At 47.3% G+C, this 27,916-nt stretch overlaps 1 protein-coding gene and 1 long non-coding RNA gene across 3 annotated transcripts; one reads left to right on the forward strand and one right to left on the reverse strand.

Annotated features, from left to right (window-relative positions):
- Positions 1–1,527: 1,527 nt before the first annotated feature.
- On the forward strand, positions 1,528–5,223 carry LOC140716563 (uncharacterized). 2 transcript variants are annotated; one of them, XR_012096316.1, is made up of 2 exons: positions 1,528–2,002; positions 2,567–5,223. It is a non-coding gene; the product is annotated as an uncharacterized lncRNA (long non-coding RNA). The 2 variants fall into 2 exon arrangements; XR_012096317.1 differs by lacking the exon at positions 1,528–2,002 and adding an exon at positions 2,287–2,516.
- A 1,821-nt stretch (positions 5,224–7,044) lies between these two features.
- Positions 7,045–26,948, reverse strand: cox7a1 (cytochrome c oxidase subunit 7A1). The gene is made up of 4 exons (XM_073029397.1): positions 26,796–26,948; positions 17,375–17,464; positions 13,860–13,944; positions 7,045–7,248 (listed from the first exon to the last, which is right to left on the reverse strand). The coding sequence occupies exons 1-4, from the start codon at positions 26,808–26,810 to the stop codon at positions 7,190–7,192; spliced, it is 249 nt and encodes an 82-aa protein (XP_072885498.1). The 5' UTR covers positions 26,811–26,948; the 3' UTR covers positions 7,045–7,189.
- Positions 26,949–27,916: the final 968 nt, after the last annotated feature.

Consider the following 27,916-nt stretch of genomic DNA (forward strand, 5'->3'; position numbering starts at 1 on the left):
CATAGAAATCTACGGCACATCACAGGCCCTTCGGCCCACAATGTTGTGCTGACCATGTAACCTACTCTAGAAACTGCCTGGAATTTCCCTACCACATAGCCCTATATTTTTCTGAGCTCTTCCAAATCACTCATTCATTCTGCATCTGTGCTTTCTGCCTTTTTCCATGTGTATGTATGTCTCTCCCTGCCCCTTTCTTTCTCTGAATATGTATCTCTGTTGTCTCACCCTCTGAGCCTGTTTTGCATTTGCTTTTTGTACGTCTATCACGCTCTCACTCTCACTCTGGTTTCCTTCTCCCTCTCCATCCTTCACTGGCGAGACCAACATCCCACAATGCCCCTGTGAAGATGGCTGGCAAACTGCCGGCAAGACCGACTGCACTCTCTCCGGTGAGAAACTCCACAGGGCCTTTGCTCAGCACCAGTGATGGACCAGCGATTTATTTCCTCCAGGTCAGGATGTAGGGGAACCGGTTGTTGGTGGTGGAGATCTCTTGCACCTGCTGCCCTTGTCCTTGGACATTGAGCTTACAGAATTTGGATGGTGTTATTGGAACAGCGAGGCTGATAACTGCTGGGTATTTTGTTAGAGGTTCACGCTGCAGACACTAGACCAGTAGTGAAGGGAGTGAATGTTTAGGAAGATGGATGTGATACCAATCAAATGGCAGTGTTGCCCCGGTTTTGAATTGAATTGAGCATCGTGCAACCATCAATGGACATCTTCAGTTCCGACCTTCTAATGGACAGAAGGTCATTGATAAAGCAGCTGAAGATAGTTGGGCCTGAAACACACCAGAGGATCTCCAGTGAGAACTTAATGCTGGCACAATTGTCTTCAACAACCACAACTTCTCTGAAATTTATTGGTGTATTTTTCCCTTGACATCTATTAACTCCCAGTAGCCTGAAGTCTTTGCTTGCATGTGTGAAGGTCTCGCACTCTCTATAGATTTGTCGGCAGGTCACTGACTTTGTCACTGGTGTTGGGATGTCTCTCTCTCACTCCCTTTCAGTATTACACAGATCTCTCCATGAGTCTCTGTGTATCTTGTTTTTGTTTGACCACTCTTTCCCTCGTGTATTTATTTATTGAGGAACAGGCCTTTCCCGCCCTTCAAACCACAACGCCCAGCAACCTTCCAATTTAACCCTCGTCTAATCCATATAACCATATAACCATATAACAATCACAGCACGGAAACAGGCCATTCCAGCCCTCCTAGTCCGTGCCGAACTCTTAATCTCACCTAGTCCCACCTACCCGCACTCAGCCCATAACCCTCCACTCCTTTCCTGTCCATATACCTATTGTTGGGGTTAATTAGTATTGGGGTTAATTCGTGTCAGGGTTATTTAGTGTTGGGGTTAATTCGAGACTGCCATTACAGATCAGGAGTGGCTCACGTAACACACATAATGTTAGGAGGCCGGAATGCGAGGGAGGGGGGAGCGAAACTGGGGACCCCGCTACACCGATACTATTAGTGTCACGCGATTCAGTAAACAAAAGAAACAGGTAACTCGTGAGCATATGGCTGCGGGCCAATAAGATGGACACAAGTGCCCGATATTACCTAATATGTAGCGGGGTTGTGCTGGGGGGAAAAGGGGTATAAATAAGAGCAGATTGTAAGGGGAAAACAGAACGCCTTCTCCAGCGACTCCGTGGAATCGCTGTGCCAGTTACGAATTCTGCAATAAAGCCACGTTTTGCTATATTCCGGTGTTAGTTGTCTCTCTTCCTAAACGAACACAGGGCAGAATTTCAAGCCCAACATTTGGTGACCCCGTCGTGGGGAGGGAGAGACAACACAGGCTGGCGGGTCCGACGGCAGACAACTTGCGGCCGCAAGCTCGACTAAGGTCAGGAAGTGCCTGTTATATCTAAGACTTCCACTAGATAGTTAAATCACTGAGTTAGATCTTGTCTGCTGACGGATCCTCACCAACCCCAAATTACCCTGGGAGAGATCATTCCCGGTGCAGAATCGTGACTGGTAAGTACTAACTCTTATCTGTTTTTAGGAAAATTCTCCGCCCGTGGAAAAGTCTTCTGAGTGAGGGTACCCGCCGCCCACGATGGGCATAAAAGTCTCAGGAGTGAGGAGAATTAAGTCGCGGGACACCGTAGTACACAGGGATACTGACGGCGCCTACCTTAGACTGGTTGTTAAGAGGAGAAATCTCCCACGCGAAGGTCAGGTTTTGAAAGGCGACCGTCCCACATTTGATCCTCTCTGTGTACTAGGGAGCCATGGAGCACTTCAGTTTCGAGTTACCGAAAACTCAGACATTTGTGTGTTGAGTAACAGTATATGAGAGTTTTTAGAAATATGGTAAAATTGATAACTGTGCGAGTTCAATAAACTAACAGTGAGCAGCCGCAGGGGTCGGACACCATCAAGGTAGGAGTGGAAGTGTTCCTCCGAGGCCCGGGGAAGCTCACCTGGAACGGAAAACGGTGGCATGGTCCATACCCTGTCACCGAGGTCTCCAACAGGGCATTAAAAGGTAAGAAGGGAGGGGGACAATAACTGGCACCATTTCTCGCACTGCTCCAGGACAAAGAAAGGAAGACCGATTGATCCCGATTCCGACATAGAGGAGGAGGAAGCCGAGGAAGATGACGCCATGGAAAACCCTGATATGGGTAGGAGTAATGCTCCTAGGTAAGGCGCCGATGGCCGAAGCGGGAAGGGGAGGAGATGCGTGCGGAGCGAATATCATCCTTAATGCGGACCCTCATACAGGTAGGACATTCCAGTTCGACCTGTGCGATGTGATCAACTGTTGGGGCGACAAGAAAGCCTGGACTGGGTATAATGTCTACATGTGTCCATTCACCTTGGGATACCCGAACCCATGGGTAAAGGAGTGTAGCGCATGGATAAATGTATGGTGGTGGACAGGCCCAGACCAGTCCTGGCTGGATAAGAGGCCAAACAATCGAGGGTCCTCCAAACCCTACTATGAGTTTAAGAGGAAGGTGAGCCTTTACAGGGGCTCTGTTTGGGGAAGAAAGCAGGGAGTGAATCCGTTAATCCTGACACTCAAGGAAGAAATACACAACCCTTTTAGTATGAAGGGATGGTCGTCACAGACCTGCTCCACTCGTCGCGGGTCAGAGGTCAGGGAGCATGGGGCGGGGGGGCGTGCTCTATCTGATCATAAGGGCGGACGTGACAGGCCGAGACCCATGGGGAATTATCCGGATTAATCTGGGAACTTACACAGACCCAGGATTGGGACCCACAGCCAGCCCTGTTCTGGTAAAGAGTTCGGACTCGAATAAGATCACTCCCCAGGAGTATATTGCAATTGAGACGGGGTACTTGGAAGCGAACGCCTGGGTTGACCGAGTGGTCCAATACACCACCCAGGCAGCGATAGGGGACTGCTGGGTATGTGCTACGGGGAAACCCACACTCCTCATGAGTCCTAGCCCCTTCGAGGAAAAGAATGACACTTTCCGTTGCGCCCTCGAACTCATGTCACTAGCCAACCCCTCCGCCGGGTGCAAGTCCTGGGAAACCTATTTCCCCATGGCCCCGGCCAATGTGACCCCACCAGCCTTCAGGGTGGACCCGATCAGGAACATCACTTGCGTTACTAATCTGTCCCCGTTGGATCAGCCTTACAGAGTGGGAAACTTACCTGACAGTGCCTGCTCTACCCGGATCAGTCTTACTGGCACCGAAAACGCCACCAGGCTGACTGTCAGCAGAGCGGACCTCTGGTGGTACTGTGGGAAACGGGTCCTATATAATTGGCTACCTGTAAACTGGGAGGGGACTACACCCTCAACCCAATCCCTGATGAAATTGGGAGGTGGTATAGGAACAAGAGAGCGCTCACTGAAAGGGGGGAAAGGAACCCCGATGGGATATGGATCGATGCTATCGGTCAGGCTAGAAACATCCCGGACGAATATAAACTGGCAGACGAGGTAGCTGCAGGCTTTGAGAGCTTTCCACTTTTTTCAGCCATATTCCCAATCACCACCAATAAAAATGTCAACCGGATCAACCTGATCCACTATAACGTTCAGAGGCTGGCTAATCTAACCAGGGACATCGCGGAAGCTGTCCACGAGCAGCTATCACAGACGTCCCTAATGACCCTGCAGAACAGAATTGCCATAGATATGATCTTAGCAGAGAAGGGCGGAGTGTGCGCCCTGTTTGGTGACATGTGCTGTATGACCACAGCGAACAATACAGGCCCGGACGGATCACTAACCAAGGGCTTGACTAAATTGCGATCCCTGGCCAATGAGCTAAAGCAACAATCAGGAGTCAATAACCCAGTGCTGAATTGGTTGAAACGTACGTTTGGGGAATGGGGGGTCCTACTTGGACAGTTGGCACTGGGACTGTCTATTTCAATTGCTATCTTTATCACGTGTGGTTGTTGTTGCGGGACTATAGATCGAGCCTTGACCGGAAAGGATGGAACTCCACTGGCGTACCAGGCACCCTTGTTCCCAGTGGAAGGGGAGGACACGGCCCTCCCGGAAAGCGGACGCACTATGGGAGGACACGGACTGAAATGGACCATGGCAAGGGGGGGATTGTGAATTTGTTCTTGAATAAGCTTTCTGAAATGTTGCATGCTTCTTGTAAAAATTGCGGATGTTTAGGGAACCCCTACCCATATTTTGTGACCCTAGGTCGGACAAATCAGGATAAGCAAATAGGGAGGACACGCCAAAGAGTGCCGGGGGACGCTCACCTCTCTGCCTGATCCCGGCAGCTGCGGAAAAGATTGTAAGGGATGTGGGGATGTGGCCTCTGGGAGGCCAAGGGAGGGAGTGTTGGGGTTAATTAGTATTGGGGTTAATTCGTGTCAGGGTTATTTAGTGTTGGGGTTAATTCGAGACTGCCATTACAGATCAGGAGTGGCTCACGTAACACACATAATGTTAGGAGGCCGGAATGCGAGGGAGGGGGGAGCGAAACTGGGGACCCCGCTACACCGATACTATTAGTGTCACGCGATTCAGTAAACAAAAGAAACAGGTAACTCGTGAGCATATGGCTGCGGGCCAATAAGATGGACACAAGTGCCCGATATTACCTAATATGTAGCGGGGTTGTGCTGGGGGGAAAAGGGGTATAAATAAGAGCAGATTGTAAGGGGAAAACAGAACGCCTTCTCCAGCGACTCCGTGGAATCGCTGTGCCAGTTACGAATTCTGCAATAAAGCCACGTTTTGCTATATTCCGGTGTTAGTTGTCTCTCTTCCTAAACGAACACAGGGCAGAATTTCAAGCCCAACACTATCCAATTTTACCTTAAATGACACAACTGAACTGGCCTCTACTACTTCTACAGGAAGCTCATTCCACACAGCTATCACTCTCTGAGTAAAGAAATACCCCCTCGTGTTTCCCTTAAACTTACACTTACACGGTTTACACCTTAAACCGTCTGATTTACAGACGGGTCTACAATTTCCACATTGGCCCCCAAATCCATAAAACCGGAGTGGAAGCAAGACATTTGTGATCCTGAGGGATGGGCTGAGATGGGCAAAGGAGAAGATGTGAAGTTCCAATACAATAGCGCTCAGGAAATATCTCAGAGAAGGAAGCAGCTGATTGGTGTGCATTCTTCAATCCCAACCCAGACCTTGTCCAGTGAGGGACAGGAACTGTGTGCATTGTCCAGTCCTGGCCCAGACCTTGTCCAGTGAGGGTCAGGAACTGTGTGCATTGTCCAATCCCAACCCAGACCTTGTCCAGTGAGGGACAGGAACTGTGTGCATTGTCCAGTTCCAACCCAGACCTTGTCCAGTGTGGGACCAGAACTGTGTGCATTGTCCAATCCCAACCCAGACCTTGTCCAGTGAGGGACCAGAACTGTGTGCATTGTCCAATCCCAACCCAGACCTTGTCCAGTGAGGGACCAGAACTGTGTGCATTGTCCAATCCTGGCCCATACCTTGTCCAGTGAGGGTCAGGAACTGTGTGCATTGTCCAGTCCCAACCCAGACCTTGTCCAGTGAGGGTCAGGAACTGTGTGCATTGTCCAATCCTGGCCCAGACCTTGTCCAGTGAGGGTCAGGAACTGTGTGCATTGTCCAATCCTGGCCCATACCTTGTCCAGTGAGGGTCAGGAACTGTGTGCATTGTCCAATCCTGGCCCATACCTTGTCCAGTGAGGGTCAGGAACTGTGTGCATTGTCCAATCCTGGCCCATACCTTGTCCAGTGAGGGTCAGGAACTGTGTGCATTGTCCAGTCCTGACCCAGACCTTGTCCAGTGAGGGTCAGGAACTGTGTGCACTGTCCAGTCCCGACCCAGACCTTGTCCAGTGAGGGTCAGGAACTGTGTGCACTGTCCAGTCCCGACCCAGACCTTGTCCAGTGAGGGTCAGGAACTGTGTGCACTGTCCAGTCCCGACCCAGACCTTGTCCAGTGAGGGTCAGGAACTGTGTGCACTGTCCAGTCCCGACCCAGACCTTGTCCAGTGAGGGTCAGGAACTGTGTACACTGTCCAGTCCCGACCCATACCTTGTCCAGTGAGGGTCAGGAACTGTGTGCATTGTCCAGTCCTGACCCAGACCTTGTCCAGTGAGGGTCAGGAACTGTGTGCATTGTCCAATCCCAACCCAGACCTTGTCCAGTGAGGGTCATGAACTGTGTGCATTGTCCAGTCCTGACCTAAATCAAACACGTGCAGCAGTACCAGCTCATCTAACCTCAATGCCGGCTGGTATGTACTGACCCTATGAGGCCTAGAACTGGAGGTGATAAGTTAAAGGTGAAATGTGAAATGCTTAAGGGGGAACTTCTCCACTCAGAAGGTGGTGTGCGTGCGGAACAAGCTGGCAGTGCTGGATGTGGATTCAACTGCAACACTTAAGAGAAGTTTGGATAGGTACATGGATGGGAGGGGTTTGTAGGGCTCTGGTCCAGGTGCAGGTCAATAGGACCCGGTGGAATAGAATTCCAGCATGGACTAGACGGGTCAAAGGGCCTGCCTCTGTGATGTAGCGACCTATGACCCAGTAAACACAAAAGACCTCAACCCAGTATTTCTGAAAACATTTTAATAATAGCTGGAAACACAAAGTACCAGAGACAGCACTGTGTCCCTCTCAATGTCGATCATTTTTCACACACACTGTTGGTTTTCTTCATTTTCAGTTGAGTGACAGTGCGTTGCCCAAAACTGCTCCCTCATGCCTTTGGTCTGGGTAACGCAGCACGGAATAAATTAAACAGGGAGAATAAGGTTCCTGGGAAAAGAGGGAGAAGATGATGAGGTGGGAATCACAGGAAAGGTATTGAACGACCGCTGGGGACAACGACAGACGAGCACAATTACGTACGGAAGGAAAGGATGATCATTATTTGCAAACAGGACCCCCATCGTTAGACTGGTTTCAAGTCAAGTCAAGTCAAGTCACTTTTTATTGTCACTTCGACCATAAACTGCTGGTACAGTACACAGTAAAAACGAAACAACGTTCCTCCAGGACCCTGGTGCTACATGAAACAAGACAAAACTACACTAGGCTACAGACCTACACAGGGCTACATAAAGTGCACAAAACAGTGCAGGGCAGTACAATAATTAATAAACAAGACAAAGGGCACAGTAGAGGACAAATTTCAATATAATAATAAATGGTGTAGATGTCAGGCAGACTCTGGGTATTGAGGAGTCTGATAGCTTGGGGGAAAAAACTGTTATACAGTCTGGTCGTGAGAGCCCGAATGCTTCGGAGCCTTTTCCCAGACGGCAGGAGGGAGAAGAGATTGTATGAGGGGTGCATGGGGTCCTTCATAATGCTGTTTCCTTTGCGGATGTAGCGTGTAGTGTAAGTGTCCGTGATGGCAGGAAGAGAGACCCCAATGATCTTCTCGGCTGACCTCACTATCCGCTGCAGGGTCTTGTGATCCGAGATGGTGCAATTTCTGAACCAGGCAGTGATGCAGCTGCTCAGGATGCTCTCAATACAACCCCTGTAGAATGTGATGAGGATGGGGGGTGGGAGTGGCAGTTTCAGGTGTGGCCTGCGTTTCTGGGACTTTAGAAGAATTAAAGGAGATTTTATTCGAATATCTAAATCCCAAGGAGTTTGAATTAGAATTGTAATTGGTTTATTATTGTCACACGTACTGAGATACAGTGAAAGTCTTGTCTTGGATGCTGTTCATACAGATCAGATCACTACACTGTGTATTGAGGTAACACAAGGTAAAACAATGACAATGCAGAACAAAGTGTAATCGCTACAGGGAAAGTACGGTGCAGCTAAACAGGGTACAAGATCAGAAGGAGGTAGATTGTGAGGGCAAGAAACCAATTTATTGTACTAGGGAACTATTTAGTCTTATATCAGAGACAATAGACAATAGACAATAGGTGCAGAAGTAGACCATTTGGCCCCTCGAGCCTGCACCGCCATTTTGAGATCATGGCTGATCAACTACTATCAATACCCGGTTCCTGCCTTGTCCCCATATCCCTTGATACCCCTATCCATAAGATACCTATCTAGCTCCTTCTTGAAAGCATCCAGAGAATTGGCCTCCACTACCTTCCGAGGCAGTGCATTCCAGACCCCCACAACTCTCTGGGAGAAGAAGTTCTTCCTTAACTCTGTCCTAAATGACCTACCCCTTATTCTCAAACCATGCCCTCTGGTACTGGACTCTCCCAGCATCTGGAACATATTTCCTGCCTCTAACCTGTCGAATCCCTTAATAATCTTATATGTTTCAATCAGATCCCCTCTCAATCTCCTTAATTCCAGCGTGTACAAGCCCAGTCTCTCTAACCTCTCTGCGTAAGACAGTCCAGACATCCCAGGAATTAACCTCGTGAATCTACGCTGCACTTCCTCTACAGCCAGGATGTCCTTCCTTAACCCTGGAGACCAAAACTGTACACAATACTCCAGGTGTGGTCTCACCAGGGTTCTGTACAAATGCAAGAGGATTTCCTTGCTCTTGTACTCAATTCCCTTTGTAATAAAGGCCAACATTCCATTAGCCTTCTTCACTGCCTGCTGCACTTGCTCATTCACCTTCAGTGACTGATGAACAAGGACTCCTAGATCTCTTTGTATTTCTCCCTTACCTAACTCTACACCGTTCAGATAATAATCTGCCTTCCTGTTCTTACTCCCAAAGTGGATAACCTCACACTTATTCACATTAAACGTCATCTGCCAAGTATCTGCCCACTCACCCAGCCTATCCAAGTCACCCTGAATTCTCCTAACATCCTCATCACATGTCACACTGCCACCCAGCTTAGTATCATCAGCAAATTTGCTGATGTTATTTTCAATGCCTTCATCCAAATCGTTGACGTAAATTGTAAACAGCTGTGGTCCCAATACCGAGCCCTGTGGCACCCCACTAGTCACCACCTGCCATTCCGAGAAACACCCATTCACCATTACCCTTTGCTTTCTATCTGCCAACCAGTTTTCTATCCATGTCAATGTCTTCCCCCACCCCCCCCCCAATGCCCTGAGCTTTGATTTTACCCACCAATCTCCTATGTGGGACCTTATCAAATGCCTTCTGAAAAGTGGGTAGAAGCTGTGCTGGAGCCTAGCGTCTGACCTTTCAATCATTTGTATCTCCTGCCCAATAGACACCGTGAGCTTATTTCCTCGGGAATCTGAAGCTAAGAGGCTCTCTCTTTGTATAAGGTTGAGAGAGGGATGAGGAGGAATTTCTTTGTTTTCAGAGGAATTACACATTGATTAAAAGAGTAGAAGGAGACAGAAGGGAGCAGTAAGAGGTCCTTTATGGATGGGAGAGGGGTGTTCAGTGGTCAGTACAGTGGACAGCTGTGACTTGAGTGGGTGTCATACGATGTCCAAACTTGCAGAGGACAAGAAAAAGGCAGTGAATAATGAGAAGGGCAGCAGAAGACCAAGGAGATTTATATTTAGAGTGGCACGACTGATAGAACTCTAGTTCCACAGTTTTGATCCTGACATTGGGTGCCCTGTGTACAGATTGCATGTTCTATGGTTCCCTCGAGTTCTCTGGTTTCCTTCCACATCCCTAAGATGAACATGCTGGTAGGTTAACTGGCCGCTGCAAATTGTGCCTCGTGTGTAGATATTTGGGAGAATCAAGGGAGAGCTAATGGGAACATGGGGAGAGTAAAGCGGGAGCAGTTGATGTTTGAGTTCAAAACCCTTCACCTGGACCCTTCATCCAGTCCACCTGAAGTGTCTCGAACCAAAACATCGGCAGCTGTACCTGGTGACACATACCTACTTTGACAACAAATTTACTTTGAACTTTGAATTAGATAATAGCTGTGTCGTCCATTAATGTTCCCTTCTCAATACCCTATGGTAAAAAAAAATTCTCTGGGTGTCCCAGTTGATAGAGCCACTACCCAAAGAGAGATACAACACAGAAACAAGGCCTTCCTCTCTCCAAGTCCACACCAAACATCAACCACATCCATCTTATGTGTTAATTCTCCACACATTCACATCCAGTCTCACCAGACTCGAACAAAAGTTCAAAGGTTTAAAGGTTCATTTATTGTCAAAGAATACAACTCTGAAATTGTTCAGTTCTCTGGGTAGCCATGAAACCAAGAAAGAGAAGAACGGCAGCACAATCATCAACCCCCAAATCCCTCCTCCCCCACCAAAAACCCCACCAAATTTTTGTTACCATAGGTGTTGAGGGGGTACAGAACCAGGGTACATTAATGAACTTGGAACAGACATTACCTAATTCAAAGTTCAAAGTAAATTTTATTATCCAAGTACAAATACGTCACCATATACAACCCGGAAGTTCATCTTGCAGGGGTCCACAGTTAACACAAGAAACACAATAGAATCAATGGAAGACCACACTCAGTATGTGCGGTTGGGAGACTGTAGGTCTGACACGGTGGTCAGCAGCACAGGGGCGCCGCAGGGAACCGTACTCTCTCCGGTCCTGTTCACCCTGTACACATCAGACTTCCAATATAACTCGGAGTCCTGCCATGTGCAGAAGTTCGCTGATGACACGGCCATAGTGGGGTGTGTCAGGAATGGACAGGAGGAGGAGTATAGGAAACTGATACAGGACTTTGTGATATGGTGCAACTCAAACTACCTGCGTCTCAATATCACCAAGACCAAGGAGATGGTGGTGGACTTTAGGAGATCTAGGCCTCATATGGAGCCAGTGATCATTAATGGAGAATGTGTGGAGCAGGTTAAGACCTACAAGTATCTGGGAGTACAGTTAGACTAGAAGCTAGACTGGACTGCCAACACAGATGCCTTGTGCAGGAAGGCACAGAGTCGACTGTACTTCCTAAGAAGGTTGGCGTCATTCAATGTCTGTAGTGAGATGCTGAAGATGTTCTATAGGTCAGTTGTGGAGAGCGCCCTCTTCTTTGTGGTGGCATGTTGGGGAGGAAGCATTAAGAAGAGGGACGCCTCACGTCTTAATAAGCTGGTAAGGAAGGCGGGCTCTGTCGTGGGCAAAGTACTGGAGAGTTTAACATCGGTAGCTGAGCGAAGGGCGCTGAGTAGGCTACAGTCAATTATGGATAACTCTGAACATCCTCTACATAGCACCATCCAGAGACAGAGAAGCAGTTTCAGCGACAGGTTACTATCAATGCAATGCTCCTCAGACAGGATGAAGAGGTCAATACTCCCCAATGCCATTAGGCTTTACAATTCTACCGCCAGGACTTAAGAACTTTTTAAAAGCTATTGTTAATGCTTTTTGAGATAGTGATTTAGATGCATATCATATTTTTTTACTGAGTTAAGTATTGTATGTAATTAGTTTTGCTACAACAAGTGTATGGGACATTGGAAAAAAAGTTGAATTTCCCCATGGGGATGAATAAAGTATCTATCTATCTATCTATCTATCTCACACCCAATGAAGCAGAAAAACAATCAATGAGCAAAAGACAACAAACTATGCAAATACAAAAAGAAAAAAAGGAAGAAATAATAATAAACAAATAAGCATAATTATCAAGGACATGAGATAAAGAGTCCTTGAAAGTGAATCCATTGGTTGTCGGGACAGTTCAGTGCTGGGGTGAGTGAAATTGAGTGAAGTTATCAGCACTGGTTCAGGAGCCTGATGGTTAAGGAGTATTAGCTGTTCCTGAACCTTGTGGTGTGAGTCCTGAGGCTCCTGTACCTTCTTCCTGATAACAGCGGCAAGAAGAGAGCATGTGACACACACAAAATGCTGGAGGAAATCAGCAGGCCAGGCAGCATCTATGGAAATTAGTAAACGGTTGGTGTTTAGGGCCGAGACCCTTCATCGGGATTGGAAAAGAAGAGGACAAGTTTGAGTAAGAGGTGAGGGGAGGAGTGGAAGAAGTACAAGGTGGTAGGTGATAGGTGAGGCAGGGAGAGGGGGAGGGGTGGGGTAAAGAGCTGGGAAGTTAATTGATGAAAGAGATAAAGGGCTGGAGAAGGGGGAATCTGATAGGAGAGGGTAGAAGACCATGGAAGAAAGGGAAGAGGGAGGAGCACGAGAGGGAAGTGATGGTGGGTAAGGAGATAAGGTGAGAGAGGGAACCGGGAATGGGGGAATGGTGAAGCTGGAGGGCAATTTCTGTAAGTTCAGAAAATCGATGTTCATGCCATCAGGTTGGAGGCCACCCAGATGGAATAGAAGATGTTGCTCCTCCAACCTGGGTGTGACCTCATTACGGCAGTGTAGGAGACCATGGATTGACATGTCAGAATAGGAATGCAAAGTAGAATCGAAATGGGCAGCCACCAGGAGATCCCAATTTTTCTGGTGCTCAACAAAGTGGTCTCCCAGTCTATGCCAGGTGTCACCGCATACAATAGGTGAGCCCAACAGACTTACAGGTGAAGTATCACCTCACCTGGAAGGACTGTTTGGAGCCCTGAATGGTAATGAGGGAGGAGGTGTAGGGGCAAGAATTGGCACTTGCTCCACTTGCAAGGATAAGTACCAGGAGGGAGATCAGTGGGGAGGGATAATGGACAAGGGAGTCCCATAGGGAGCTGTGGAAAGCAGAAAGTGAGGGGAAGGGAAAGATATACTTGGTGGTGGGATCCTGTTGAAGATGATAGAAGTTATGGAGAATTATGTGCTGGATGCAGAGGCTAGTGGAGTAATAGGAGAGGACAAGGAACCCTATCCCTGGTGTGGTGGCGGGTGGATGGGGTGAGGGCTGGCGTGCGTGAAAAGGAAGGGGTACTGACAAAGAGCCTCTACATCCAGCATATAACTCTGGATTTGGCGTAGATAGGGAGAACGCTTCATCCACCAGAAAAAGCGGGATTTCCCGGCGGCCACCCATTTCAATATCTATTTCCCATTCCTATCCCGAAATGTCAGTCCACGTCCTCCACTACTGCGCTGATGCAACCACATTCAGGTTGGAGAAACATCACCTTATATTCCGTCTGGGTAGCCTCCAACGTGATGGCAGGAATATCGATTTCTCAAACTACCGGTAATTGCTGCCCCCTTCACTATTCCCCCATTCCCATTTCCCTCCCTCACCTTATCTTTTTACCTACCCATCACCTCCCCCTTGTGCTCCTCCCTCTTCCCTTTCTTCCATGGTCTTCTACCCTCTCCTATCAGATCCTTCCTTCTCCAGCCCTTTATCTCTTTCATCTATCAACTTCCCAGCTCTTTATTTCACCCCTTCCTCCTGTTGGTCCTGGTTGGTGGGGATCCCTGATGATGGATGCTGCTTTCCTGCATCAATACTCAATGATGGGGAGGGCTTTACCAGTGATGGACTGGGCAAATGGTAGAGCAAGTTCAAGAGCTGAATTCCTTCGTCGATATTCAGGGACCGTTAGAAAAGCGGGAGCAAGCTGGGCCTGCTCACTAGTCCTACCTCCAATCGTGATGGCCATGGTTAAACGATACAACACGACATCCACAGTACCGCCCTTCAGGTGAACGGGAAGGTTGTTGTCTGCCTGCAGTTTGAAAGCAAAGTAACAACGTCAAACTCTGGAATTCCCAGGACGTTATTTGCTGTACACTTCCAACAGGTGGAATTCCTCTTTCTGTGATCCTTCCCTGCCCTCAGAACAACCCACGGTCATCAATGAGACCAGCATGCCCGTGAAATACAGACACTGCATCAATATTTGCATTAACATTGAAACGTACACGCGGTGGCCACTTCATTAGGTACACCTGCTCGATAATGCAAATATCCGATCAGCCCATCATGAGGCAGCAACTCAATGCATAAAAGCATGCAGACATGGTCAAGAGGTTCAGTTGTTGTTCAGACCAGAATGGGGAAGAAATGGGATCTAAGTGGCTTTGATTGGTGAAATGATTGTTGGTGCCAGGCGGGGTGGTTTGATCTCCTGGGATTTTCATGCACAACAGTCTCTACAGTTTACAGATAACGGTGTGAAAAACAAAAATAAAATACATCCAGTGAGCGGCAGTTCTGTGGGCAAAGATGCCTTGTTAATGAGAGAGGTCAGAGGAGAATGGCCAGACTGGTTCTAGCTGACAGGAAGGCCACAGTAACCCAGACAACCAGGTGTTACAACAGTGGTGTGCGGAAGAGCATCTCTGAACACACAACATGTCCAACCTTGAAGTGGATGGGCTACAGCAGCAGGAGCACATCAGTTTCTACACCAGTGGCCACTTTATTAGGTACATTCCTGTAAGGGACCACTGATTGTACAGAGAAATGCATCGTTTGCATTAACGACAAAAGATGATAATACCTCGATAACCTAACTTTAGTGGAAGGACTGTGACGTGTTCATCAGTGAGCGTGAAAGAACAGACACATCCTCGTATCTATCACTGACCTTTGCCTGGTGATTCCATTCTCACCTCCCTTACTTATCGGAGTCTGGCACTGGTAGTCCTTTGTGTTGCTGCTTCTCTTCCTCCAGCAACTATCTCCAACCCTCACCCTCCCTTCTTCCTACCTCGCTCCAGCCGCCTCTTGGCTTTTCTCTCTCTCTGTCTGCCTCCATTTATCGTCCACCTGCCTCTATCTCCCAGCCCCATTCCCTCATCCCCTCCTACACTTGGTGCATCACCTTGCACCCCTCCTCCGCCCATCACTCTGACTCCCTCTGTCTGTCCCACTCCTATCCCCCTCTCGATTCTGATGCAAGGCTTTGACCTGAAATATCAACAATTCCATTGCTGACTTCCTCCAGCAGATTGCTCGTTGCACGGGGAAGAACTTCTCTCTTCAATGGACCCTTTTTAGCAAACCCAAGCTTAATATAGGATCAAAAAAATGGTACCTCTGATGAAGTTGGACTTCACTCAAGTGACAATTAAAATTACAGTATGTGTACAAAGTTCCAGCATAAGATTTCAAACATTGAATTGAATTGACTTTATTTCTTACATACACGAGGAGTAAAAATCTTTTTGTTACATCTCCATCTAAATGTGCAATGTGCAATCACAGTAATTTATAATAAATAGAACAGTCAACGTAATATAGAGTACACTCAAATCAGCGTGAGTTCATCAGTCTGATGGCCTGGTGGAAGAAGCTGTCCCGGAGCCTGTTAGTCCTGGCTTTTATGCTGTGGTACCGTTTCCCAGAAGGTAGCAGCTGGAATAGATTGTGGTTCGAGTGACTCGGGTCCCCAATGATTCTCCATGCCCTTTTACACACCTGTCTTTGTAAATGTCCTGAATCATGGGAAGTTCACAACTACAGATGTGCTGGGCTGTCCGCACCACTCTCTGCAGAGTCCTGCGATTAAGGGAGGTATATTTCCCATACCAGGCAGTGATGCAGCCAGTCAGGATGCTCTCAATTGTGCCCCTGTAGAAAGTTCTTAGGATTTGGGGGCCCACACCAAACTTCCCTAACTATCTGAGGTAAAAGAGGTGCTGTTGTGCCTTTTTCACCACGCAGCTGGTGTGCACAGACTACGTGAGGTCCTCGGTGATGTGGATACGGAGGAACTTGAAGCTGTTCACCCTCTCAACCCCGGATCCATTGATGTCAATAGGGGTTAGCCTGTCTCCATTCCTCCTGTAGTCCACAACCAGCTCCTTAGTTTTTGTGACATTGAGGGAGAGGTTGTTTTCTTGACACCACTGTGTTGGAGATTACGTCTTCCCTTTAGGTCACTTCGTTATTGTTTGAGATAAGGCCAATCAATGTAGTGTCATTGGCAAATTTAATAAGCAGATTGGAGTTGTGAGTGGCAACACAGTCATAGGTATACAGGGAGTAAAGGAGGGGATTTAGTACACAGCCCTGAGGGGCACCCATGTTGGCAATCAGAGGGGCAGAGGCGAGGGTGCCCACTCTTACCACCTGCCGGCGACCTGAAGTCCAGGATCCAGCTGCACAAGACAGGGTCAAGGCCGAGGTCTCTGAGCTTCTTGTGGAGCCTGGTGAGAATTATGGTGTTGAATGCTGACCTGTAGTCCAAGAACAGCATTCTCACATAAGCACCCTTCTTCTCCAGATGTGTAAGAATGGTGTGTAGAGCTGTGCCGATTACTCTACTGATGACCTACTGATTGAAAGCAGTGCCATGATCCCAGATGGAACCAGAGTGCAGAAGGGAAGTGCCTAGCATCAAGTATTCCTTTGTGATGTTGTAGAAGGAATTAATGACCTCACTAGGACAGGTGAGATCAGTTACCTTATTTCCCCTATCATTCAGCACCAAACAGTCTTGCAAATCTTTCCTGTTCCACGAATTTCTTGGCCTCAGTAAAGGAGACAACTCTGGCCAACTGTCCTGGGGTCTGCACCTCACCTTTGTGCTCCCACCTTCCTCAAAGGACTCAGGTCCAGAGGTCACGGTGGGCATCCACCAGTGGAAGGGTCTCAGAAGCCACTGCATTACTGGCTACCGCCCTGCCCACCCAGTCCTCAATAATACACAGGACCTCAGGGCATTCTCAGTCAAACTGATGGGTGTGGTTATCCTAGTTTAAATGGTTTCAGCAAGGACTAGATCGGCCAAAGGGCCATTTTCTGTTCTGTACTTCCCTACGGCTCTAATGGACAGCTTGAAGGGCATTCCCACGCTCTGTCCCTCCTGTTTCCACAGGTAACAGTGGATCTTCTCTTCAACACCCTACAAACACAACCAGCTGAGATGACGCTAGGCAAGCCAGGGTTTGCACGCTCATTTCCTCCTGCCCGTTTTTTACCCCCTAATGCACCTACAGAATGCTGAAGGATCACCGGACAGAGGGTCCAGGAATCGGTTGAAGCATCTTTCAACCTGAAGCTAGTGCACTCCAAGAGAAACAAGAACCCAAGAACAACACTGCCATTAAAAGAAAATGATTCAAACAATCCAGACTTTGTTCACAGTGATTAATCATTCAAGCCCCACAGTTCACGGGAGAGATAATGTTGAATCATGCGGCTGGTACCTGAAAGATTTTCTGATTCTCCGAGACTTTGTTCCTCAGCTGGTCTCGGACTGAGCTAGAGAAGGACCGAGATGCCAGGCGATGCAGTGTCTGTGGGGGAGAACAGAGGTACGAGCTGTAAGAAACACAGACTCCAGGGAATCTTGGTCCTAGTTGTCTCTGAGCACAAATGCGGCGAGGGCTGCTAGAGGCATAATGATCAACTTGCATGCAGACACATAGGAAAAGAGAGCACACAGAATACCGTGGGCACCACAGCAACAGTGGTTAGTGTGGCGCTATTACAGCTCGGGGTATCAGAGTTCAGAGTTCAATTCCAGCTTCATCTATAAGGAGTTTGCACATCCTCTCCATGAAAGGCGCGTGGGTTTCCTTCCCCACTCCAAAGACATACCAGTTACAAGATTAATTGGTCATTGTAAATTGTCCCGTGATTAGGTTAGGGTTAAATCAAGGGTTGCTGGTTGATGTGCCTTGAAGGGCAGTAAGGGCCTATTCCACACTGTATCTCTAAGTAATAAATGTAAATTGTACAAAACTGCAGGGAGAGAGAGAGAGAAAAGACTAAAAAAGAGCCAATCTGCAATCCTAATCCCCACCCACATGGAGTTAACAGTGATGCTTTATAAACAGGACTGGACCATTCAGACCTCAGATCACAGCTGATCATCCGATTCAGCGGCTTGCTCTAACCTTTCCTCATATTCAGCATAAGGGATGTTTGAGAAACTTTTCGGTAAGCAGACGGATAATAGAAATATGGAGGGCTATGTAAGAGAGATGGGTTGGATTGGTCTAGGACTGGTTTGAAAGGTCAGCACAACATCGTGGGTCGAAGGGCCTGTACCGTGTGTAATGTTCTATATTCTCGGAGACCCTGCTCAACCTGGGCATTCCCTCTCCTCCACTCTCCCATCAGGCAGAAAGTACTTTTATCCCGCTGTAACAGAACTCCTGTATGAGATAGACTCTTGACCTTGCGATCTGCCTGGTAAAGTTCGTGCACTTAATTGATTACCTGCATTGCCCTTTCCCTGTGGTTATCACCTCATAGTACTGTGTATTGATGAGATCTGTATGAACAGCATGCAACACAAACTTTTCACTGCACCTCTGTACATGTGACAAAACTAGACCAACATCAGTACCTCTGACCCAAAGAATATTGTCTAACTCTATCTTGGATACATATAATGGTTTAGCTTCATTTGCTCTCTGTGGAAAGATCCTGGTGACTGTGTTCTGCTCTCTCCAGTAGTCAGGGGAAAAACAGCTCGGGAGTCTTGGGAGCTAAAGGAACAAAGAGAGAGAGAGAGAGAGAGAGAGAGAGAGAGAGAGAGAGAGAGAGGGAGGGAGGGAGGGAGGGAGGGAGGGAGAGAGAGAGAGAGAGAGAGAGAGAGAGAGAGAGAGAGAGAGAGAGAGAGAGAGAGAGAGAGAGAGAGGACTGGTCACAGAGAAGGGTGCTTGGAGGAGTATTTTAGAAGAAGCGAGAGAGGGAGGGGGAGAGTGGGAGGGGAAAGGGAGAGAGAGGGGTATAATGATGAAGGGACCCTGAAGGGATTATTACTAATACAATCAAAAATGAGAAGGTGCAAAAGTCCAGAATTGGAGAGGTAGAGGCACGTGGGAGACGTACAGAGGGTGGAGAAAGCCCCTGAGATGGAGGTGGAATTCATGAGGTCATGGAAAAAATAGGATGAGAATATTAATACTGCTAATCTTAAATAAAGCACGGGATTCATAGAGTCACGAGGCAAAATGCAGAGATACAGGCCCTTTTGCCCAATGTCCAGTAGACAGCCAGAGGCCTTTCCTCAGGGTGAGAATGGCTCACATGAGGGGGCATAACCTTAAGGTGACTGGAGGAATGTATAGAGGGTTGATAGAGGTAGGTTTTTTACACAGAAAGTGGAGGGTACGTGGAACGCACTGCCAGGGGTGGTGGAAGAGGTAGATACGTTAGGAGCATTTAAGAGACTCTTAAATAGGCACATGGATGATAGAAAAATGGAGGGCTATGTAGGAGGGAAGGGTTAAATTGATCTTAGAGAGGTTAAAAGGTTGACACAACATTGTGGGCTGAAGGGCCTGTATTGTGCTGCAGTGTTCTGTGTTGTTTAAGTCCATATTGACTACAGTTCCCAACCAGCTAGCTGCGATTTTCTACGTCCAGTCCTCTAAGCTCCACCCTTCGGAGGGTTATGGGTGAACAGGACACGCTACAGATTAGGATGAGTTCAGGAGTTGGAGGGTAAGAGGATGTGGAAGGTGGTGGGTTCTGAAATGATGGAACAGTCACCTCTGGAGATCAGTGAAACTGGGCCGTAGTTGAGTTGGGCAGTGTCACTGGGGTAAATAAGGGAGGTCTACAGACAGCATCCAGGCTCTTCGGACAGCTCAGAATCTACTCCTTCAATGTCACTGTTGGTAGCCGGGTCTAGGCCTGACACAGCTTTCCCGTCTTAACCAGTTCTCCGCCATTCCTGACCCTGATCTGAACTGCCTGACCTTGACCGGCCCCAACCTGTCACCGTTCTCCTTCTCAATCCTCAAGTTAAGTCCACACCCAATGATACACTGAACTTTCACGCTCCAAACTCTTCTCATATTCCCTTCCTGTATAGGATGCCATTCTGTCTATCAAATCTATGCTGTCTCTCAGAGCAATCCCATCAATCTATTTCTCCTCTCATTCCCTGAACCTGTTCTCTCTCATACATTCCAAATTCTTCAACTGCCCATCTCCACTAGGGGTAAGTAATGGTAGCCAACTAACCTGCAGTAGTAACTTAAAGTCCACCATGGGCACAGCCCTCCCCGCAATTGACAGCATCTACAGGAGGCGCTACTTAATGAAGGTGAAATCTGTCACTAAAGATTCCCGCCATCTGGGTCATACCCTCTTCGCAATGCTACTATCAGTCAGGAGGTCCAGGAGTCTGAAGTCCCACACCAGCTTCAGGAACAAAGATTTCCCTAAAACCATCAGGTTCTTGAACTGAACAGAGAAATCTACAGCACATTACAGGCCCTTCAGCCCACAATGTTGTGCTAACCATGTAATCTACTCTAGAAATTGTCTAGAATTTCCCTACCACATAGCCCTCTATTTTTCTAAGCTCCATGTACCTATCTAAGGACCCTATTGTGTCCACCTCTACCACCTTGCTGGCAGTGCATTCCACACACCCACCACTCTCTGTGTGAAAAACTTACCCCTGACACCCCCTCTGTACCTACTTCCAAGCACCTTAAAACTATGCCCCCTTGTGTTGCCATTTCAGCCCTGGGAAAAAAGCCTCTGACTATCCACACGATCAATGCCTCTCATCATCTTGTACACCTCTATGAGGTCACCTCTCATCCTCCGTCACTCCAAGGAGAAAAGGCCTATTTTCACAAGGCAACATCCTTGTAAATCTCCTCTGCACTCTGTCTATAGTATCCACATCCTTCCTGTAGTGAGGTGACCAGAACTGAACACAGTACTCCAAGTGGGGTCTGACCAAGATCTTATATAGCTGAAACATTACCTCACAGCTCTTAAACTCAATCCCACGTGTGATGGATGCCAACACACCATATGCCTTCTTAACAACACTGTCAACATGCGGAGCAGCTTTGAGTGTCCTATGGACATGGACCCCAAGATCTCTTGGATCTTCCACAGTGCCAAGAGTCTTACCTTTAATACTACATTCTGACTTCAAGTTTGACCTACCACAATGAACTGACCTGCACAACTGTAACCCTACCTTAGCAGCAAAACACTATGGGCCACCCATTGCACTACCATGGGCTTTTACCTGATTGTGCTTTTTTTGCACAATTGTCTTGATTTACATGATCTTTTTCTCTTCACCGTGTAGTATAAATTATATTCTCTGTGTTGTCTGAATCTATGTCTCCCTGATGCTGCACAAAGTAAGTTTTTCATTGCACCTCTACCTCACTACAGTGCATGTGACAATAATTCAACGTGATTAGTAAGGCAGCTTTGGCTGATAGGAGCATTCAAGTTAAGTTCAAGTTTAATTGTCATTCAAGCATGCATGAATATCCATGAATACAGCCAAACAGTGTTTACTTTAGGACATACTGTGTACTTGTACACAGTACAAGGCACATATACCATATATAAGATATCGGTAAAATACAGTCACGCTAAAAAAATATATTGTCCAAGTCCATGACTCCATGAATGTTTCAGCAGTCTGCAGTTGAACACAATACAGCTTGTCTTCTGCCGAGTGAACACTAGAGGGCAGCGCTGACACAAGCCTGGACACCGCCTCCGTCACCTCTCTCCCGGACAGCTACAAACAGGTAACACCACAGCCTGAGGCCAGGTCCTCACGCAGTATCTCACCATTGGTCCCGCCAGTAATCAAGTGAATTAATTTGGGAGAAATGCAGTCACAGGGAGAATGTGGAAACTCCACTCTGTTGACATGGTGGTCAGAACCCAGGTAGCAGAATCTCTGTGCTCTCATATCTCTAACTGGCCCAAATTGGCCTCAGAGCCTTGCACCGTCCCAGTCATACTCTGCATCACATGACCTTTAGTGTTTCTGCCAGTCCCTGCTTCTTAGCCCAGTTTTAATTTGTTTTTCCTTTCCTTACTTCCTGCTTACCAAACAACAAACTGCAGAACAAAGATCAGCTCTGTCCATTTATAATTGTAATCAGAGAACTTTGATGTTAAACAGCACAGTGTCAGTGACACAGGAACTCAAAGCCATGGTTAGTGCAAAGGTAATATCTACCCGTGTGGATAGGTTAAATTCCCAGTATTCCCTGAATATATTCCAAATATTTCCAGATTGAATTCTGATTGCACTTATCAAATCATACAACTTCTAATGCTGGAAATGTGAAATAAAAAATGGAAATTCTGGGAGCTCTCAGAAGCGATATTACTCCTGCAGCCATACTCTCTGCAATTTAATACCAAAATTGCAAAAATAATTCAACTTTGCTGTAAATGCCATCCTTGTTGGGAATATCATCCAATCCTGTGTAATTCAGAGAGTCATCATCAGCATTATGATATTTCATATGACGTGGGTGATCACAGTCTTTCCACGACCATGATTGTTCTTAACAAACGTTTCTACAGAAGTGGTTTGCCATTGGCTTCTTCTGGACAGTGTCTTTACAAGACAGGTGACCCCAGCCATTATCAATACTCTTCAGAGATTGTCTGCCTGGCATCAGTGGTCACATAACCAGGACTTGTGATCTGCACCGGCTGCTCATTCGACCACCCACCACCTGCTCCCATAGCTTCACGTGACCCTGATCGGGGGGGGTGGGGCTCCGCCTTGCCCAAGGGTGACTTGCAGGCTAGTGGAAGGAAGGAGTGCCAGACACCTCCTGTGGTAGAGACGTATCTCCGTCCCACCACTCTGCACAGACAGCAGGAGGCTCTAAAGGCAGGACAGTGTGCGCACTCGCAGAAGAAAGCTAATGTAGAGGTATCAATGGGCGCAGGCCAAACCTGCCAGCAACACGAGTGGTGAACAAGGTTACCCCTCTCCCTGAGAAATAATGTCCAGTACAGCTAAATTATTGCTCTGTAGATTTATTATTTCTTTTTTTTTCCTGATTTCTTATTTTAACTTTTATTATTTTTGCCCGTTTTGCTCAACTGCCAATTTGCAATAGTATAGTTCAAAATTCAAAGTCAAATTATTATCAAAGTACATATATGTCACCATATACCACCCTGAGAATCATTTTCTTACAGACATACACAATAAATGCTAAGGAACACAGTAGATCCGTTGTAAAAAGTGATGAAACGGACTTTCTAATGTCGTAAACCAGCGGGTTGTTGTTATGTCTCCCGCTAGCTGTGAAAGTGGGAGACACCTTCCTCTCCCTCGCTAGGGAGAGAGAACCTGTGGGTTGCCGAATATCGGATGAATTGCGATAGTCTTTGGGGTATCTGCAAGGTCCGTGTCTTTGCTATCGCTTTGCTCACACTTGTGCTCAGTAGCAGGTGCACTTTTTATTCTTGCCGGTGGGGGGGAGTGGGGATTATTGCTTGCCACCACCTACACGCGGGAGGGAGGAGATGGGGGGGTCTCTGAGGTTCTCACGTTTAACTGTCGTTCATTCTTTGGGGCACTTCTCTGTTTTCGTGAATGCTTATGAAGAAAAAGCATTTCAGTATGTATATTGTATACATTTCTCTGATATTAAATTGAACCATTGAACCATTGAAACTACACTCAACAAAGATGAACAACTAACCACTGTGCAAAAGGCAACACACTGCAAATACAGAAAAGAAAAGAAAGCACAGGATCACAACTGTCTGTCACTGAGGACATCTTCAAGAAAAGGTGGCATCAAAATATATAAGCACAAGAGATTCTGCAGATGCTGGAAATCCAAAGCAACTTGCTGCAGGAACTCAGCAGGTCAGGCAGCATCTATGGAGGATGTTCTGGGCTGAGAGCCTTCGTCAGAACTGGAGAAGAAGGGGGGAAGATGCCAGAATAAGAAGCTGGGGAGAGAGGAAGGAGTACAAGCTGGAAGGTGATAGGTGAAGACAGGTGGGCGGGGCAGGGAAGATGGAATAAGCTGAGAGGTGATAGGTGGAAAAGGCAAAGGGCAGGAGAAGAAGCAATTTGATAGGAGAGGAGAGTGGACCATGGGGGAAAGGGAAGGAGGAGGGACATCAGAAAGAAATGATGGGCATGTGAGGAGAAGGACAGGGTAGGAGGGCATCGAATGCAGAATGGAAAAAGTGAGAAGAGGGAGGGGGAAGAAATTACCAGAAGATTGATGTTCATGCACAGTTGACCCTTTGGGTCAAGACCCTTCTTCAGGGCTGGAACAGAAGGGGAAAGATGGCCGAATGTAAAGGAGGGGAAGCAAGGGAGGATAGCTAGAAAGTGATAGGTGAAGCCAGGTGAGTGGCAAAGGTCAAGGGCTGGAGAGGGAGAGGAGAGTGGCCCATAGGAGAAAAGGCCCACAGGAGGGGCACCAGGGGGAGTTGATAGACAGGTGAGGAAGAGCAGTAAGAGTCCAGAAGTGCAATAGGAAGTAGGAAGTGCAGGAGCCTGAGCACACACACTCAATATTTCAAGAACAGTTTCTTCCCATCAAATTTCTGAACAGACCATGAACCCACAAACTGCATATCAGGCTTTGTCTTTCGCATCATTTATTTATTTTTGTAACTGAGTATATTTTATGCAAAACAACAAATTTCAGGACGTATGTAATAGATAACATGATGATAGACTGGATTCTCATTCTGATTCTGACTTTAGCACTAAATAAGTTGTAGTTTTCAATTGCCAGGTTTCCAAAATAATCCTGCGATTTCTGATCAGCCTCTTTGTGTTTGGATAAGTTGAAGTCAGATAAACATTCCTGCCAGCCACATTCAGTACAGAAACCGAGTGGATGTGGTAAGATGTTTCCGTTATTAGCAGAGAAGGAGAGTCGTGGATCTCAGGGCACAACTCAGAAGGAATATTCCCTTTAAAACTGAGATAAGGAGATATTTCTTCAGCTGGGGGTACTGAAATTTGTGGAATTTGTTGCCACGGGGGCTACAGATGCCAAGTCACTGGGTGTATTCAAGGCAGAGAATGACAGATTTTTCATTGGTAAGGAGGTTAAAGGTCACAGCGAGAAGGCAGAAGAGCAGAGTCGAAAAAAGAGTCATGATTTGTAGAGGACTCTGGCCAAACGGAATAATTTTTAGACACAAAAAATTATGCAGATGCTTGAAATCCAGAAAAAACACACACAAAATTCTGGAGGAACTCAGCAGACTGTGCAGCATCTGTGGAAATGAATAAATAGTCAAAATTTTGGGCTGAGACCCCTCTTCAGGACGGAAATATTGGGAAGGTGCCAAAATAAAAAGGTGGGGAAAGGGGAAAGGGAAAAGAGGATGGCTAGCGGTGAAGCCAGGCGGGTCGGTGATGCACCATCAATGAGACTGGAAGTGAACGATAGGCAGCGAAAAGGGAGCACGACATGTCGAAGACTGGGGGTGGGGGGAGCAGTGCCCCAATCGCCTTTATACTGGGGTCTGTGGGAGGAGCCACGGGAGCAGTCAGCAGAGGGGCATGTCCAGACAGGTATACATAGGAAAGGTAAAGGGCCAGAGAGCAAGGAATTTGATAAGAGAGGAGAGTGGACCATAGGAGAAAGGGAACAGGAGGGGACCCGGGGGAGGGATTTTAGGGATTTTTTACCGGAAGGAGAAATCAATATTCATGCCATCAGGTTGAAGGCTACCGAGACGGAATATAAAGTGTTGCTCCTTCACCCTGAGGATGTCCTCATTTTAGCACAGGGACAGGATAGGAATCGAATTAAAATGTTTGGCCACTGGGAGGTTCCGCTTGTGGCGGATGGAGGGAAGATGGAATAATTCTGCTCCTATATGTTAAGATTCAAGGAAACCTAGAAAACGTCCACAAATTGATGCCCATGTTTTCACAAGAAGGAGAATCGCAAGCAAGATGTAGTTTTTAAGATAAAGGATCAGTCTTAACTCAACTACCCAGAAATGTCTCCTTGCCGAGAATGAGAATCGGGTTCATTACCGTTGATATATGTTGTGAAGTTTGTTGTTTTGTGGCAGCGGTACATTGCAAGGCAAAAAAATAAGCTGTAAAGTTAGAATAAAAATTTAAATGAGTATCTGGTGCAAAAAGGGTGGTGTTCAAGGTTGAACAGCCAGCTGTTCAGAATGAATCTCTAGGGATCCATATCCCCATAATTCGGGAGACTGGATCACGGGGAGAATTTAAAGTGGAAGGGGATATATTTTTGAAAGATTGGGGAAAGGAGGGCTTTAGGGAACCTGTGCCAAGGAGTGAGGTGAGGCCTTGGATAGGTCGGCAAGATCGCATTGAATGACAGAATCAGGAGGTCCGCGGCTGCTCTCATTTTCTTGTGTTTCCTGATCTTGCCCCATTTCAGTTGCATGGTTTCGCTCTTTACTCAGGCCTCTCTCACCCGTATTTCAATGTTAGTTCTCTGTCGCGCACTCGTTTCTCCGTCCCGACTCCTGACAACTCTCCCACTCAAGGTCAACGAGCCTGTGATTGACGCGAACACTGGGCACTCAGACAGCGGAGCTCCGAACACTGACCAATCAATCCAGCCGGAGGGCGGACTCACCGCCAATGGAGAAAGAGTTTAAACATTTGGACGTTTGTGTTAAAATACTTGAGTTTTTAAAGAATTACACTCGAGGTAAAAAGCTCAGATAAACAAGGGTCTTTGAGGTAAAGGTCAGATCATGCAAGAAGCAGGCTTTTCTAAACATCTGCACACATAGATGAATTTTAATATTAGGAAAAGTTTAGCAAACTTCTACAAAAGTTAGTTTCTTAATTTGATTCAAAGGACGTGGGTTAAGGAACGGTGAGTCGAGGTTTACCAGAAGGTGCTTCATGTTGCGTGGTTCTGGCCTGTTGCTTTCTCTTGCACGGGTCTGACTGCTGACAAGGACACTGAGTCCAGGGTTCGGGGAATCACGTATCAGCTCCGTGACAAATCACACAGGGCAGCTGCGCACACCGCCCCTCTCTCTCTCTCTCTCTCACGGTAGCGCTGGTGTCCCTGAACTTGGCCAGACCGTGAAGTGTTGCAGGGGTTGGGGAGGTCCAAGCAAATCGTGCGCGGCAAGGTCCCAGAAACAGCAATGAGGACGGGAAATGGGGGCAGGGTGAGGCCATCAGCCCCTAGAACAATAAAAGCAGGTTGCTGGGGGAGCTAATCAGAAACTCGAGGACGTCTGCACTTGTCCCGATGAAGGGTCTCGGCCCAAAACATCAACGGTTTACTCTTTTCCATAGATGCTGCTTGGCCTCCTGAGTTTCGCAAGCATTTTGTGGGTGTTGCCTTGACTTCCAGCATCTGCAGACTTTCTCTGAGATTCGGCTGGAAATCGAGAGCAACTCACGCAAAAAGCTCAGCAGGTCAGGCAGCTTCTATGGAGATAAACAAACAGTCGACGTTTCGGGCCGAGAGCCTTCATCTGGATTGGAAAGGAAGGGGAAAGATACCAGAATAAAAAGGTTGGAGAAGGGAAGGAGGATAGTAAAAGATGACAGGTGAAGCCAGCTTGGTGAGAAAGATAAAGGGGTGGAGAAGACTGAATCTGACAGGAGAGGAGAGTGGACCAGAGGAGAAAGGGAAGGAGGAAGGGATCCAGGTGGAAGTGTTAGGCTGGTGAGGAGAAGAGGTAAGAGTCCAGAATGGGGGATAAAAGAAGGGTGAAGGGGGAGGGGAATAGAAAAATACTGGAAGGAGAAACGGATATTTGTTGGGGGAACTCAGCGGTTCACGTGGTACCTGTGAAGGCTTTTGGGTTGAGACGCTTTACCTGGATTACTATAGCACCTGCGGCCTTCTGTGTGTCTTCAAATCAGCCGCTGGGGCAAATCAATCATCAAGGTCACGGCTGATTCTCCCCCTCATTTCCTTTGCCCCACTCTACGCCCAGGAATCTATCCTACTGAGTGTGGTCGCTGACTGAGCAGGGTAGAAGGTTCCATG

The sequence above is a fragment of the Hemitrygon akajei genome, chromosome 25 (genome assembly GCF_048418815.1).
Source record: "Hemitrygon akajei chromosome 25, sHemAka1.3, whole genome shotgun sequence".
NCBI lineage: Eukaryota > Metazoa > Chordata > Chondrichthyes > Myliobatiformes > Dasyatidae > Hemitrygon > Hemitrygon akajei.

Coding starts and splice junctions, on each gene's coding strand:
- cox7a1 (XM_073029397.1), bottom strand. Junction 13,945..17,374: donor AGAATCAGAAAATCTTTCAG/GTACCAGCCGCA, acceptor TTCAAACTGCAG/GCAGACAACAACCTTCCCGT. Junction 7,249..13,859: donor CATGGCCATCACGATTGGAG/GTAGGACTAGTG, acceptor CTCTTTTCCCAG/GAACCTTATTCTCCCTGTTT.